The following is a 17,052-nucleotide window of genomic DNA, read 5'->3' as shown; positions in this document are numbered from 1 at the left end:
CAGCACCTCAGGCCTCAGAAAACAGCATGGAGGGCTGCATGGTGGCCCGTATGTTGGACAAGCCTGATTTATATGATGCAGTCACTGGTGGCCAGCTAGATACAAGACAAAGCAACGAAGTGCACACAGAAGTGCAGCTCCCAGCTATAACTTAGAACGATTTCTACAAAGTGTTCTGAATTACAACACCACCCCAGACCAAACAGAAGTTCACTGCTGGTTCCAGGGGGGAGGAGAATCTCGCTGCAGTTGGGAGCCTGCAGCAAGGTTCCCATACCAAGAGCCAGGGCTCTCTGCCAGTGCTTGCTGTTTTCAGAATGGGAGGAGGGAAAGACAGGGGAGCGAGCTTGTTCTTGGGGTTCCCCCCAACTGGTGCTGAACAGTGCAGTGGGTGAATTGGATCCCTCACCTTGGTATGGGAACCCACCTTGCAGGGGTTCCAATACACCCACCCCACCCTTGGGGAGGGGGTAGCTGAAAAACCCTTACACTGAACTCCCTTGGCTCTCTCTCCTCCCTCCCATTTTGAAAACAGCGACAGGCTGGGAGCTCAGCAGAGACAAGTTACAAGACACTACATTTTGAAATGTCTTTATCTGATCTCTCATGGAACGAGGGGACAGATTTTCACCAGACTGACCATTTTTTAAGCTGTTTGCAGCCATGCACTTGTGTTTGGTCACAGCTATAAACTGTTTTCTGTGGTGAGATCGGGAGAAAGTTGCCACTTCTGTCTGTACCCTATATTGCTGAAGGCGATCACCTTACCTTTCCAAACATACTGCACCAAATGAAAAATGGAATTTTCTGCCAAAAAGCAGCTGCAATATTTAAGGGGGAAAAATCATGCTTGTTGAAAAGCAACTTCAAGTCCTACACTTGAGTACTTACTTTTTTTGCACAATCCCACTCTTGATGATGCATATTATACCATTGAAATAAGATTTTTTGAACAAAAAATAATTGAAAAAATATGTTGTTTTTTTTTAAATTAAGGGATTTAAAAAGGCTGACACCTCTTTCATTAACTTCAACTGTAAGATAAACAATAACTGTATTAATCCATTTTACTTGGTATTGCTTAAACAAATGATATATAGGCTGTGACACAAAAGGTGTTTTGAATGTGAAGACAGCAACAGATTACACTCTTTTAGTCATCTGATTAAATGGCATCATGTCAAAGACCACTGAACCAATTGCCCATGCTTTAACGTAGGTTAAAGATATCCCAACATTTAGACTGGTGTGACTACAAATGATTATATAAACCTTTACATATCAGGCCAATACAAACATTTAATAAGTTATTCTAACAAACTCTCACACATTCCTTGTACATTCCATATAGAGCAGCATGTGCTAAGTGTATAAAAATCAGAAAAAAGTGACACTGCTTGCATTATCAAAAAAGGGCACCAAGTCAGACGAGGCAAATTGTTAAAAAAGACCCTAAAGCACCTCCATCTAAGGCATTAAGACAGACAGTTCTTTAAAATGACTTAATGCTGAGAGACCCTTTAAGAGAAGCCTAGCTTTGCAGTCACCACATCCAGCTTCCCAATACTCAAGTTTGCTTCCAAGCAACAGTACCTTACAGATGAGCTGTGATGTCATTTTGGCATCTTGTTGTTTCAATATATTATTTTTCAGGTTATTTAGTTTGTAAACTGTTTCAGTTCCATTATTATATAAACATATTAGTTTTGCTTGTTCTTGGAATGCAACTAGGCCTGATATCAGGATGTCAGTAAAGCTGTTGGCCAATTACAAATTTGGGACAAATTCCTAATGCTACTTTTCTCTGTTTTTACTTTAGCAAAAAAAAAAAAGTACTAAAATGGTTAGGTCTACTTCTCCCATCTCTATGGCAAACCAAAACATCTTTGAAGCATACAAGCTGTTCCCATATTTGCTTCATCAGTTAGAAACCTTAAGTTTTCCTGACTGGCTAGATTGCCAGCCTTTTTGATCAAATATTTTGGAGAAGTGCCTGTCAAATGTCAGTTAAATTACAGCAGACAAGCACATAGCTAAGTAAGTGCTATTGCTAATTATTATGCTATAGTGTTTAATATTAAATACACCACTCAAAATTAAAATATGCAAAACAGCTGATGCAAGCTCTCACATAGTACATTAATAACTAGATCCCCCACAACTGAAAACACCTAGGAATTAATTGTGTTAAGATTCAACTTTTATCTGCAGTAGTAATATTTCATGCCTTATTTTGTAAATGCAGTTACCTCAACTTGATTGAAGGAAAACAGCAGAAAGAAGCCAGAGATCCTATAAACAGTGAGATTACCACCACGAAAGCGCAAAGACAGAGAAAGAAAGAATGGTCATCTTACATTAATAGTTTCCACAAACAATTGTAGTGCATCTTGTGAATTACCATGCTAAGCTGATCTCCACTATCTAAATTACATATTACTCATTGTATAATATACACAGTATAAAAGCAATCACTTTAAGAAGAAATACTTTCAGTTAAACAAGGGGTTAGTACCCAATACTACTACTGTTTTGTCTACAATATTTTCATTGAACAGCAAGTATAAAAAAAGTAAAATTTACCTTTACTGCAGCAGTAACTGCAGCAGTAGCTGCCAAATTTAAACCTTGCCTCCCAAAATTCACCATGGTCTCATAACCTCGTTCTTTGGCTTGCACAATGTATTCATCAATCTCCTAAAACCAAAATCACAGAAGCCACAGACAGATTTATTACACACACAATCCAGGTGAGTCAAAGTTATTAAGATTTGTAAGAAAATGTTTCTATTAAGAGTATCAGTCAGAAACATTTTAAACAGAAGATTTAATTCTGGAAGGTGTATAATATTTATAAATTTTCATACCCGCTCTTTGGAAGAAAGTAGAGGATGGAGAAATTTTCTATAGATTAAACTTGCCCCTCTAGTATACGGAGAAAGCAGCCATACAACAAAAGCAATCTTCAATTCATAATACAATGGAAGCCTGCACACGACAGAGTTAAAAATAAATGAATAAATAAAAGCAGCTGGGAGTTCAAGCACTGGGACAAGAAGGTAGGTGCTAAATTCAGCGTAAAGTACAAGGCCTTGCAAAAGTAACTGGTACCACATTTTGGCTTGAGTTCCTAAAATGCTCAGATTTAAAAAAAAAAAGTATTGGCTATTTGTAGCCAACTCCATAAATTAAAATTTATATACAATTTATCCTTTGGTTTGTAGTTGACAAAACTATCAAAAGCAATACAGATAAAGCTATCAGTGGTTTTCTGCATATACTTCTTTTATTTTGTTTTGTTTCTTTTATAGGATGCTAGCTTTCTCCTACGTGAACTGTATCATTTCACAGAGTAGGTAACATATCATAAATAAATACGATTATAGCCCAAGTTTTAGACTAAGCAAAATCTTACCATGAAACCATTAGGTCTGCTATTGTTTCAATAACGCTATAAAGAGCGAACACAATCCAGTACATCATCCATCGAACCTGAGAAAGGAAGAAAGAAAAAAAAACTCTCATATAAAATTGTTTTAAAATTTCAACTATGTAAGAACCACTTCCTTAGTCAACATCAATACTTCTTAGCTGTAACATAACTAATATAGCTATGTATTAGCTGCTTTTTTGTTGTTCAACTAAAAGCTGCCCAACACAAAGATAAGAGCACCATAAGGCAGTAACAAAATACTGTAAGAACATGTGATTTGTTTTGTTTCTGCTCTGCATGGAAATCATAGTGGCACCTGCCACATTATATCAATGGGCTAAGCAGCTGCACCCATTTTACCCATCTACACCCACAGTTCTCCCCTCCAGTGAGACTATAAGCGCAGAGAAACCCTTTTCAGGGAGCTTGCGAAGTTCCTCACAAAAAACTCATATTAAAGCAGGAATCTGGCTTTCTAATCTTCAAACCAACCTCCCAGTCCAGTGCCAATAATCACACTTCAAAAAGTTTGCCATTTTGCAGGCAGTATTGAATCTTAACTAAACGAGCGAGTCCCAAAAAGACAAAACTAGGCCTCCCCTTAAGGCTCATCTTCTGTCACAGTTTTAACATGCAGTTCTAAGTGGAATATGAAATTTGCAAGGAATTGGATAAGCCAATATAAAACTATCAGGACTATTTTTAAGCAGAAGATTGTACTGTACATTTAATTCTCTTTCTTCTGCTTCAAAAGTAGAAGTCACACAAAGCAGCTGGGTTTTTTTTTTCCCTTTATAACTTTGCTCTTACTTGTGTTGGAGAAGGTAAATTATTTATAATTTAGCTATATGGTATAGTAGTTTAAATTTCAAGCATTTACTCCTAAAGGATACATAACCCATTGCTGCACCAAATTCCTACTTAAATCAAAAAATCTCTCTTGTGCACTTAAAGTTAGACTCTAAAAACATACCATACACTATTTTCTATAGGGTTTTCTCTATCCTAACTTTTGTGCTTAAATTCTACATCTATACTTATTTCTTTAGACCAGTGATTCAGGGGTGCCGAGAGAGCTTTTCAAGGGTGATGCACAACATCAGCGCTGTTAAGTTTGCAAACACCGCCACGCGATTAATTAACTCTGCTGTAGGATAGTATGTCTCCGCGACTATTCCACAGCGATGTTAGTTTACTGTGCCCTAATACTAATGCACATGCAGACAGCAACGCTTTACTGCAGAGCTAATTAGTCAACTCCACAGTAAAGCACACGTGTAGTAGTACCCACTAAATCTAGTGAAAAATGAGTTTTGTTTTTTCATGTGGTTAATTTAATATAATTTGCATGATATTTTGGAGCAAAAACCTAAATGCATCTGTAAGGGAAAGTCCTTTAAAAATTCTACAAACAACTTGTCTCTCTAATCGACGCCAAACTGTAATGTTAGATGTTATCTCGTTCCAGTGCATAATACTAATGCTCCAACACTTGCTTTGTTACTATTTGTGATCCAAAGACCTCTTAGCATTTCACTTTGAACAGAAATTCAGAGTCATGTGATGATATCCTTTGCCCCAGTCTCTCAAAGGCATCAGCGGATATTTTAAGCCTGAGCGAGCGAGTAAACCAAAATGAATGTACACAAGAGCTAAAGTTACTTCACTGATGGACCATGACATATTTAAATTGCTGACCTCCTTGTGAACTTACATTGCCTACATCCAGACTCAGAAGTCTTAAGATTGTTTAATGACAGAAGTGAGGGGAAAAAAAAAAAAAAATAATGGATGTTTGACAGATTACACTAACAAGACATTTGTTTACTACAGTTTTACTGAGTGAATATTGAGGGGGAAGGCACCTCACCTTTCAGGCTAGGAAAAGATGTATGGAAGCCCAACAAAACCGTGTGGAAAGGATCAGATAAGCTCTTAGTCAACATTTAAACGTGACCTGGCAAAGGGTTTGTAATTGCATTTTGCTTTTTTGACAAAAAACAGATCTCCAGATACCACTTAAAGGCATACATTTCTTAAAAAACCCAAAAACAAAACAAAAAAAACAACAAAAAACCTACACAGACTTCATTTACATAGTCAACGCAACCACAAAAGCACAGTCTCTCTTCTCTATTGCAAATCATCTTTAATAGACTGGATTTACCATGACCTATGCAATCAATTAAGCTCATAGTTAAGAGTCTGTCACGCTGTAAATGCCAAAACAAGTTTCCCTGTAAATGCCAAACTGCAGTAACTCACTACCCTACAGTTTGGAAGGAGGGCATAAATAAGCATTTTCACAGCAGGGGATTCTAGTGCTAGGCAGAGCCAGAGCAGGACTCCAATGTTACTCATAAAAAGGCAAGCAGTTCATCTAATTTTTCTCCAAATTATAAGAGATAAAAAGCTACTAACAGGGGGATTTAGAGTTATGTTTACATGTACGAGTGCACTAAGATTATCAATGACACCAAATGCTAATGTAACAACAGTAAGGCAGCAAAGCGATAAAATATTAAAAGTTTAGGAACTGTCAAAGTAAAGCTTGTTGCAATCTTAATTTGGTCCTCTTGTGCATGTGGATAATGATACTATTACACATACCCATTTTCCTCACAGGATATCTGCCTCAATCACTGCTCACTAACTGAACACCACCCATTCTGAACAGCCCTTCAATAGTTTTATTTTTAATCAACGCCTCTAGGCTTCTTTATTTGAGGTGCACCAACCTATCGGTTGCCTATTGGATCAGCACGGATAAAAGGGAAATTTACATTATTGGCTTTTTTTGGCCACTTGGACGTTCTGATTGGAACCCCCGGAAGCCTGGGTTCCCTCTTGCCCACAGGGCCAGGACCCCCAGATACCTGGGTCCCCCCCTGCGAGTAGGGATGAACCCGGATACACCCCCATTCCCTTACCAACAGGCCCGGCTTGGCTGGAACAGAGCAGCTGCATTGGTGTCCCGGGTGCTGGCGCAGTGCAACATGGACTAGATTTTGATTTGGTTATTAATTGCACTGCAGTTGCGTAAAACACATTTGGTCAGATAAACCATTAGTTACTCTCTCAAAAGCATAACTTATGCTCAAAGAACCCTCTCAGATCAAAATAAGCTTTAAAAGACTGCATTAAAGAAGAACACATCTCTTCAGAATAGTTAATTTTGTCATGGTAATAACAGCAATATAAATTGAGACAAAACAGTATCCGTATGGTCTCAAGGACTTGCAGTGTTGTCCTTAGCCTTGGCACAGATTTTCTAATCATTTCAAAGACCTTGGATTTTTCTCCCCAAATTCAAAACAATGCAACTCTTCTTGCATTCACAGGAATCTTAGAGGTAAGCAACGCATAAATTTAGTATCACTATTGTTTTATAGGCAAACGGTGTTAGATCAGTTCTTCATAAACTCTAAGTTGCAGTAAATTCCAATTATCAAAAGATTTAAATAAAAATATATAGAAATTAATGCAACCGACCAATTTTTATCCCCTTCTAGTGTATACCGTGCCATCTCTTAATACAACAGTAATTCAGACATACCTTAATGTTTATTTCAATTGTGATTTTGAACTATTTCGTTTCATTTCTATGCCATACCATTACTCAGAAGAGAGTATGCATAAGGCTGACAGCTGGCTATGGCATTTTAATAGTGGTATTGTAACTCATATGGTGAAGTAAGATAGATGGGAAAGAAATAACAGAGAAAACAGTTTTCACTGCTAATCTGGCAAACGTTTACACTGATGACCACGTAGCACAGTGAGTGCCAAGGCAGGCCACTAATTAGCCCCCCTACACTCCCAGAGTGCCATTACGGTCCTCTTCCCCTGCCTGATCTGCTGCTCCGCTTTCTGCTTTATCTGCCTGTCCCTTTGTCAACCCATCATATGCTGCATGTATACAGGCTGCCCATGCCACATGTTGGTTATCACTGATGAAGGAGATTGGACTACACAGAGACAAGGCTACTGTTTCTTGAAGTGTGCTTCTAAGGAAGATAGGTTGATACTTAACTACAAAATACAGTTACAAAAGAAATGCTGTACAATGCTGATGTTTTCCAGGGGAAAGGAAACTCACAGCTTTAAAGATAAAATCTGCTTGATTGGAAGTCACAATTTTTGAGAGGTCTGCTCTGAAAGGATGCATGACAACACCACTTCCAGGGGTTTGATCTAGATACTGCTGCTGTAAGAAGTACTTTGGAGGTTCAAAAGTTGTGTTCTAAAATGTGCAGGGCTGGAATGATATTAAAGAAGCAATATTGCTGGAATTGTATAAAACTTCCTTTTCAAGAGCATTAGTTCCCAACACAACTTGTTGCTTGGACCTTCTTATGCACCCAACAAGCCCCTTCTGCACAATAACCACTCAAATGACCTGGACAAACATATATTTGGAGCCACTTCAAAGGGAAAAAATGGACTCTGGCTTTGAACCATGCCGCAGCTGGTTACATTTTCAGTTACATGCACACAAGCCAGGAACAATACAAATGTAGCAAAACTACTCTAACTTCAACCCTGAATGAAGCAGTGCTAAAGTTGGAGGTGTTTTGCTACATTTAAATTTTACCCAGCTTGGATATACATAACTGTATGAGTCTAACAGCTACTGCACCCTTCTGATCAGCAGGTCCACCTAGAAAAACTGTCCAGGCAGTGAAGTACTGTATTCACTTGAATATAAGATGACTCCCCAATAACTAGATTCCATATATGGAAAATATACAAATTTGTTATAGTAGTTTTGCAAGGTTCTTTGGGTAGATGAGGACAACCAAGCACTTGGAAAAAAGTTCTTTGCAAGCTTTCGGGCACAATCACCCCTCTTATACTAGATACTAGGCCTGTGTGAAAAGGCCAGTATTCAATTCGGATTTGGATTCAGCCGATTCAGGGGACTGTAATTCAATTTGGTGATTCGGATCACTGTCCTGAATCGATTTTGTTGAACTGGATTCAAATGATTTGGCAGTGATTGGGCCATAGCCTACAATGGGGAAATCACTAAAATATCTGTAACTTTTTTTTTTTTTTTCCAGAATTGGATTAACACATGGTAGCCCCTTCTGAAGTCAGGAAGCCTGCCAAGTTTCAAGAAGATCGGATCAGGGGCTTCTCTGAAAGTACACCTCAAACTGTTGAAATCAAAACTTGTGTCATGTTAACTGGGTGTGTTAACTGGGTTTCTGGTTGTAGCAGTGTTGGTCTAAGGAGCAGGCAGGCAAGGTTCTTTAAATAGATGTGATATCTTTTATTAGACCAACTGAACAGTTGGAGAAATATATCTTGGCAAGCTTTCGGGGTTAAAAACCTTCCTCAGGCTGAGGAAGCATCTGCAGTTGATGTGAGCGCTCTTCCCGGATGGAACGAATAGCAAAGAAGCCAGAGGCTGGTATGCATGCAAAAAAGTCAGGGAAAATGTAAATGGAGGTGTCAGGCAGTGAGAGAGAGGCTAGGGGGGAAGGGGATGTAGCAGGTAAAAGTGGGGAGTACATGGGGAGTCAGATGTCAGGCAGGTTATAGTGCGTCATAAATCCAATGTCTGTATTGAGTCCGTGAGTTTTTATATGCAGTAGGTTTATGAAGTGAAGTTTGGAGGCTCTTCTGTGAAAAGTGTTTTGTAAATTCAAACAAGCATCAAACCTCACTAACCTCATCACCAGAAGCAAACTCTCCTACAGCCCAAAACACACCGAATGGATCCAGACCATGCCATGATAAGAAATGCGAAACCTCCCAACATATCTCCAGTGTCCCCACGATTACTACACTCCACAACAGGACCATCAGCATTCCTGGATCTTAAAGCTGCACCTCCAGAAACGTTATACATCTCATCCAGTGCACCAAATGCCCTGATGGAAAATACCTAGGAGAGACCAAACAACAACTGCGCACTAGAATGAACACATACCAGACATCTATTAAAGACAAAAATACCCAATTACCAGTGGGGGCACACTTCTCACAAGAAAACCACTCTCTTTCCAACCTCTCAGTCCTGATCTTCAAAAGGAATTTACAAAACACTTTTCACAGACGAGCCTAAGAAATTCACTTCATCAACCTCTTTGATACAAAAGCGCATGGACTCAATATAGACATTGAATTTATGGCACTATAACCTGCCTGACATCTAACTCCACAGGTACCACTCCACTTTTATCTGGCTGCTACCTGGCCTCCCCAATCCCACACACCATCTCTCTCACCCCCTGATGCTTCCATTTACATTTTCACTGACTGGCTTTCTTGCATATCAGCCCTCTGGCTTTTTTACTATTCATTCCATCCAGGAAGAGCAAACACACCAGCTGCAGATGCTTCCTCAGCCTAACAAAGGGTTTTTAAAATCGAAAGCTTGCCAAGATATATTTCTCCAACTATTCAGTTGGTCTAATGAAAGATCTCAGATTGACCGAAAGAATGTTGTCTCCCTTGTGTGTTAAGGCAGAGTGGAATGAATGTAGCAGGGGTGGTAACAGGGGGCCTTCTCAGGGCTGGTTAGATCTTGGCCCGCCAACCACCCACCCCTCTTTTTCCTGCCACACCTTGATGGAAAACTGATTCAGATGTTACCCAGATGGGAGACCCAGGGCATTTAGGCCCCTGATCTCTAGGGGTGACATCCATTCTGCAGCTCCATACCTTCCCTATACTGTGACCCATGCTTTACAGATGGCATCCCAAGCAGCTAAGCTCACCTGGAGCCTCACAACTCCACTGCAACCAGTAAACCTCAGGCCTCTCAAAGACCTTACAGGTCTGGACTTTCCCTAGCCAGGACTGTGCAAGCGTGCGGAGTCTGGAAATTTTCAGGCACCCCCTACCCAATTTTCACGAGGGAGGTTTGTGGTCATGGCATTTCCTGGGGCTGCCACGCCACTGGCAGTCCCACCAGGCCTCCCTATCCTAGCAGGGTACAGTTTTAGGTCATGACCAGGACCTGGGGCCGCCTCCTTTCCCAGAACCCCAGTCCATACCTCCAAGTTCGTCCTGGCATGGGAGGTCAGCAGGGAGATATTCTTCCCTTGCTAGCTGGTGAAAAATTAAACTGCAGCCTCTAGCTCTGAGAGAGGGGCATTAAATGGTTGTCAAAAAAAAAAATAAAAAAAGCAAATAGGCACAGAGTGAGGAAGACAGCACTCACTCCGTCTGCAGGTAGAGATGGAGAACCCCAGCAGCAAGAGGTTCACCTTCAGGAACACCAGCTGCTCCACTAAACCAGGATCCAAGGAGGTGAGACAAGGTGTCACAACATCACCAGCAATGCTGAACACCCTCTCACTTGGAACACTGGTTGGTGGACAGGATTGGTGTTCCTGGGCAACTATGGCCAGATCCTACCACATCTGACTGTGGGTTGCCCAATAGGTCAAGGGGTTGCATTGCAGGGGATCCATGTCTTCAGCAAGATAGGTAACCACCAAGGCCTCCATGCCACATGCCTGATGGTGGTGTCTGGTGTCTCTGGACCCCAAAATTGAAGCCATGCCCTTGGCCCACATTGGCAGTGGCTGTGGTGGAAGAGATTGGCTGGTGCTTGAAGTACTGGCACAGGACAGTGGATCCCCCTCTTCCACATCACCCCACCTCTGCCCTTCCGTCTCCCTAACCCTGTTCACTAGCACCTCCATCAAGCAATCAAGGATTTTGCTGCTGCATACTCCCCTTCAACCTCAGGTTACGCATGCCCGCTAGCACGTTGACCGTACTGGACCACAACAGATCCAGCCATTTTTGGTGCTCTCCTTCAGCTGCTTCACCAGTGCCTTCACCTCTGGTGAAAGCGACTTGCCCCAGCCAGAAACATTGATCCCCTGGAACTTCTCCATTTGATTCTCAAGCTTCTTCACTATGGGGATCACCTGGCTAAGGAGGGCATTGCCAGCACTGAGGCTCTTGATGGCCATGTGGAATGCCTTGAGGACCACCAAGATCTGGGAGATAGTATCCTGCTCCGCTTTGTTAAGGGAGCCACTGATCTCAATCTCCCCGAGCCGGCCATCACATGGATGGCCTTCTATTGCTTGACCCGCCTTTGGAGCATCAAGCATGTGGAGTTCCACTGAGTCTCCTGCATGATTTTGTGCTGCAGGATGCTCAGCTCTGCCTGTTTCTCCCTCAGCAATCTGTCCCCCTTGGTGCTCCAGTGGAAGTAGCCTGCCACCTTCCTGCATTTCAAAACGAGCTGGCTAGTCGTGGTAGCGACGGCACTGTCACCGGTGGCCCTGTCCCCCTCCTCCTCCACGCTGTCCTTGACTAGGAGATGGAACTTGTGTGCCACACAGCGGATGCCAACAAAGTTGGTATCATGGACCGCCTTGACCATATTGGCCCCGTTGTCAGTGACCACGAACCCACCGGTGAGCTAGCCCTGCCCAACAAGTCACCCCTGCACCATGCAGTTCATGGCCCCCCGTGATCTCCCTTGCCATGTGGGACTCATCCAGCACCTCAGCTTGGAGGAGAGCCCACCGACAGCCTGATTGATCGCACCAGTGCCCTGTGAGGGTGAGGTAGGTGTGATCACCACCCTGGATGCTCCAGCTGTTTGAGGTGAAGTGCAAGGCTACCTGTGGCCCTGCCTTCCACAGCTCCTCCCACTGCATGCCTCATACAGGGAGGGCACCACCGTCCTGCTAAAGGTGGTGCGTGCGGGCACTTTGCAAGATGGGGCCAGAAGCACTATAAGCTGCCTGAACCCTGGACCCACAACAAAGAAGGCTGGCCATGCAGAGCAAGCATCTCCCCAATGCTCTGGGTGACCTCACTCACCCTTGCAGCGCGTCCACTTCTGCGCTGAGGGTAGGGATCCTTATCCCCCTCCTCAGCAGTCGAAAGCACAAAAACAGGAGGAGCTGAGCCACCTGCCCCCACAAGCTCCTCTGAAGTGCCTTCGAAAAAAGACCTGCCTCTAGGGGAACTTTGAGGGGTTTGGAGCACAAACTCAGATTCCACCCCTCCTTCCCCAGAATTTCCCTGGCTATGGCACTCAGCTCCCCTGTTTCCAGATCCAGCTCCTCCTCTGGCACTGGGAGGCTTACGCTGGGAGCTGAAATTGGGTGGAGGAAACTGTCATACTGGTGCTGGTGGCTATTTCTAGTGTTAGTGGAGGTGGTGCAGGTGCAGGGACAGATACTGCTCCCACTGGCAGCACAAAACTCATAGTTGCCAGGAAAGAAGGTGTGTCTATGTTGGGGGTGGGTGGAGCTTGCAGCTCTCCCCTTACCCACTCTCCCTCCCCTGCTACAAGACCTGGTACCTGCCTTTCCAGCACACTTCGTAATGTTTGCTGTGCTGGAAAATGGGTGTGTGTGTGTGTGTGTGTGTGTGTGTGTGTGTGTGTGTGTGTGTAAAATATATCTTCTTTTATCTGTTTAATATGTGTCTTCTATTTGTAATATATTGGATACACCTTTCCAAGGAAAGAGACTAGCAAGAGGCTGGCTAGAAAGCCAGCCACCACAGCCAGTACTTTTATCACACTGCTGCTTCCAGAGGCAGCTCACAAAAGGGAGAGAAAGGTTTCACACAGTGTTATATGCTGCTTCTACATCCCTCCCCCAAAGCACTGCGATTGTGATCTTTCCCTGCGTTCCCTTCCAGTCACTGGCCAGCTACAGATGTCAGTATCAGAACAGTCTTTCCCTTCCCCCCCACTCCTCAGTTTCTGTTTCCTGAAAGCCTTCCAAATCTCCAAATCTTTTCCTAATCAAATTTGAACGCTTTGAATCAATTCAGAGCTTTTAATGCATCTCCCGATTTGATTCAGATTCGATGATTCAGCCGCCAAATCTTCTCCGAATCAAATCGGTGACCAAAGTTCGCACACCCCTACTAGATACAGAATCTAATAATTATATATATAAAATTAGATTTCATAGACATTAGGGGCTGGAAAGAACCTTGTGAGATCGAGTCCAGCCCCGCTGCCAGAGGCAGGAAGTCTGCAGGAATCAGATGAACCCAGCAAGATAAACATCCAAATGCCTTTTGAATGAGCCCAGAGTAGGTGCTTGCACCACCCTCCGGGGAAGTCCGTTCCAGACCTTGGACACTCGGACTGTAAACAAGTTTTTCCTTATGTTGAGTCCGAATCGACATTCTAGAAGTTTGTGGCCATTAGACGTAGTTATCCCTTGGGGAGCCGTGGTGAACAACTGTTCTCCCAGATCCTGATGTACCCACCTTACATACTTATAAGCAGCCACCAAGTCCCCCCTGACCCTTCTCTTCGTCAGTCTGAAAAGTCCTATGTCCATCAGCCTCTCCTCATAAGGCTTGACGTCTTGGCCTTTGATCATACAGGTGATTCTCCTCTGGACGCTCTCAAGCTTATCCACATCCCTTCTGAAGCGGGGTGGGGGGCAAAACTGGATGCAGTACTGCAGCTGAGCCCTCACTAAGGCAGAGTAAAGAGGAAGGATGACGTCCCTGGTTTTGCTCAAGAGCAGCATGGGCAGCAGTGCAGGGTTGTGCCCCCCGCTGCTGCCCCCACCTGCAGGGGAAGTGTGGCGGGGAGCTGGGAGCTTTCTGTGCCCCCCGCTGTGCCCTGCCGCACCAGGTTCCAACACTACTTTGCAGAAGCGGCGAAGGCAGCACAGCAGGGAGCACTGCTGGTATGTGCTGCCTCCCTAGAGCCTGGGGCCGGGGCCGGGGCCGGGGCAGCAGCTGATATTTGCAGCTGGCCCAGGTTCTGGGTAGCTGCTGACAGCCACAGAGCCCAGGCTCCTTGCAGCAGGGCTTCCACGGGAGCAGCCTGGGCTCCATGGATATCAGCAGCTACCCAGAGCCCGGGTTGGCTGCAGCCAGGAGGCTACAAACAGCTGCTGCCCTCCCGCCCTGGCCCTAGCTGTCTCCCCACCCTGGGCTCTGGGAAGGCAGCAGCTGTTTGTAGTCTCCCAGCTGCAGCTGGCAGCAGCTCTGGGTAGCTGCTGATGGCTATAGAGCCCAGACTGCTCCCAGCAGGGATTGCAGCATCCCAGTTGCCTGGTGGGAGCAGCCTGGGCTCCCCGCTGGCAGCAGCTACCCCAGGGGCGGGAAAATATTTCAGGCAGAGGGCCGCTTACCCAGTTTTGACAAGCCGTCGAGGGCCACATGGGTAGCCCTGTTGCTTGACAGGTGCCCTGCCCTCTGGTCACCATCTTGGGACCAATGTCCCAATGTGTTGGGACCAATGTCTCAGGGCCAGCGCTGGTGGGGCCCAGAGCAGGGCACAGGCTGGCAGGGGTCTGTGGAGCCAAGTTGGGCTGCACTAGTAGGGAGAGGGGGGAGCTGGTCCGGCTCCTGCCAGCTGGTCCAGGTCCCAGCCGGCAGCCAGGAGGCTGCAAACAGTTGCTGCCTCCCTATCCCCAACACATGCTGAGGAAAATGGCCTTGCGTGCCATGCTCAGCACGCATGCCAGGGGTTGCCAACCCCTGGCCTAGCCAAAGGAACTCCATTTTAAGCCAATCAAGCTAAAGAACTGACTCCTGGAACTGAGCACTCACCCTATCGACTATTCCTGTAACCCATGACAATACAGCTATTAAGTCAATAAGTCAAGGATGGACTCCCGAAACTTCAAGTACCAGCAGGCAAGACCCCTGCGACTAACAGCTGTCAAGACACACGTGGGACAGTGACCTTCAGATTGGGTAGCCAAGATGATGCTAGGGGAACCATACAAGTCTGCCAGAAAGGGATAAAAGGCAGTGAGGTGTGACCCTCAGTGGCACCCTCTCAATGGGTTTGAATATGAGAGTGAGAGTGTGCGCGCAATAAGCTAACCAGTACCACCCATAACTCAAAGTTTTCATTTATGATTTTATTGGTAAATTCAAATCCCATCCAATAAACTAGAGTTTATTAGAATCCTGTGAGTTGGTCCTTTGTAGCTAACAGAACCAGATCCAGCAGTGCCTCTCCCCTAGCTGGCCCACAGACCTCTTGCATTAGGTACAGATGGTCAACACAGGCGAGGAAGTTACACGACCAGTCAAACCTGGCCATGTGCTCATCCCACAAGATGTCAGGGAGGTTGAAGTCTCCCATGATCATCATACATTGGGAATGTGTGACCTCAGCCAGTTCCCTCTTGAATTTGAGATCCAGTTCTTGGTTAGGTCTGTAACAGACTCCTATATCTCCTTCCCCGTGTTTCCCCCCCCCCCATATTTTAACCCAGATGGTCTCAAGATTCCCTTCCTGTTTAATGAATTCAGTTTGAAGGGAAGTGTACTGCTCCTTGGCAAAGAGCTATAACCCGAACCCTCTTCCCAACACTTTCTCTCCTGTAGAGGGTATAGCTTTCTATACCTAACCCATTGTAGGAGGAGTCCCACCAGGTCTCCATTATCCCTATGAGGTCATAATCATTAATCAGTCAGAAGGGCCAGCTCCTCTTGTTATCCAAGCTCCTGGTATTTGTGTACAGGCAGTTGAGTCTGCCATGAGGAGCCTAGGCTTTCTTATGTGATGGGACATAATAGATAATAATTCTTATACTAGATATCTTATACTAGATATACCAGATACATAATCTAATTATTGGAGGTTTGCTTTGAATTTACCCACTGCTACAGCTGGGAAAAATCAATCGGGGGGGGGGGGGGGGGGGAAGGAGGATCAGGTAGGCCCCTTCCCCTCTGCCCCCCACAACTTCTTCTTCCTGCAGCCCATTCTCCCCTCCCTGCTCTCCCTGAGAACATGGAAGCTAGGGGCAAATTTGAAAAAACAGTGACCCAAGAATAAATATACCTATAGTACAGGTACCCAACAGACTTAGTTCATCCAGAACTGTGCATTTACATATTTTGAAACAGGTGCAAGTTTAGGCATAGATATTCCATAAACACACTTTTAAGCAGCACTTTAATACCCATTTGTATATAGAACAAACTATGAATAACATTAGCCCAAAGCGAAAGGCTTGCGATTACTATATAGTTCACTGGGCTGGGCCCCACCGGAGTCAACAGTGTTTCAAGCCACAGTGACCCCATTGGCACCGCTCAGTATGTGTGTACTCCAGATCCCCCTGCCCCGCCAGGGGGCCATGTGCTAATTACCCCCAATCTTGACTGCAACCGGGTGTTCTTGTCACGAGCCCTGAGATCCTCCAGAAATTATATGCAAATGAAGCAACAAAACAGAAGTTCAGCGCACTTAAACTGTTTTCAAACTAGCTAAAAGTAATTTAAGATAAACCTGGTTGGATTTAGTATCAGACTTAACTGATTTAGGTCAAACTAGTTTATGGAATTTCTGTCATAAACCTGTTTATTTGATAAACCTGTCTATTTCGGTCTCAACCTGTTCACTGGGTTACTTTGCAGCTGCCAGAAACAGAGTCAGAGATGTCATAGCACACAGAATGGAATGGCTTGGCTCTTGACTTAACTAATATACAGAGTACAATTATGTGTGCAGCACTGGAAACGCTCACATCCCAAGAAATCTGTAAGCAGTACTATACTCTCTTCTGTCTTCAAAAAGCAGACACTATAACCATCCTGCAACTTCTCTGTGTGTATCCAAAGATTCTGCATGGCTCAAACCTGCCTAGGCACAGCTTCATTAACTAAGGCAGTAGGGCAGAGGTGGGCAAAAT

General features: G+C 44.3%; 1 protein-coding gene across 2 annotated transcripts in view; it reads right to left on the bottom strand.

Moving 5' to 3' along the window:
- Positions 1 to 17,052, bottom strand: part of REEP3 (receptor accessory protein 3) — a 92,536-nt gene that overhangs the window by 25,537 nt on the left and 49,947 nt on the right. For both annotated transcript variants that reach the window (XM_006266921.4, XM_019496690.2), the window contains 3 exons: positions 3,416 to 3,492; positions 2,868 to 2,988; positions 2,584 to 2,697 (listed from right to left, as the gene is read on the bottom strand). In XM_006266921.4, the coding sequence (XP_006266983.1) occupies positions 2,584 to 2,697; positions 2,868 to 2,988; positions 3,416 to 3,492 (312 nt within the window). The remainder of the gene's footprint in view (positions 1 to 2,583; positions 2,698 to 2,867; positions 2,989 to 3,415; positions 3,493 to 17,052) is intronic.

Source organism: Alligator mississippiensis, chromosome 6, assembly GCF_030867095.1.
Source record: "Alligator mississippiensis isolate rAllMis1 chromosome 6, rAllMis1, whole genome shotgun sequence".
In the NCBI taxonomy this organism is placed as follows: Eukaryota; Metazoa; Chordata; order Crocodylia; family Alligatoridae; genus Alligator; species Alligator mississippiensis.
This window is presented reverse-complemented; position numbering and strand designations above follow the sequence as displayed.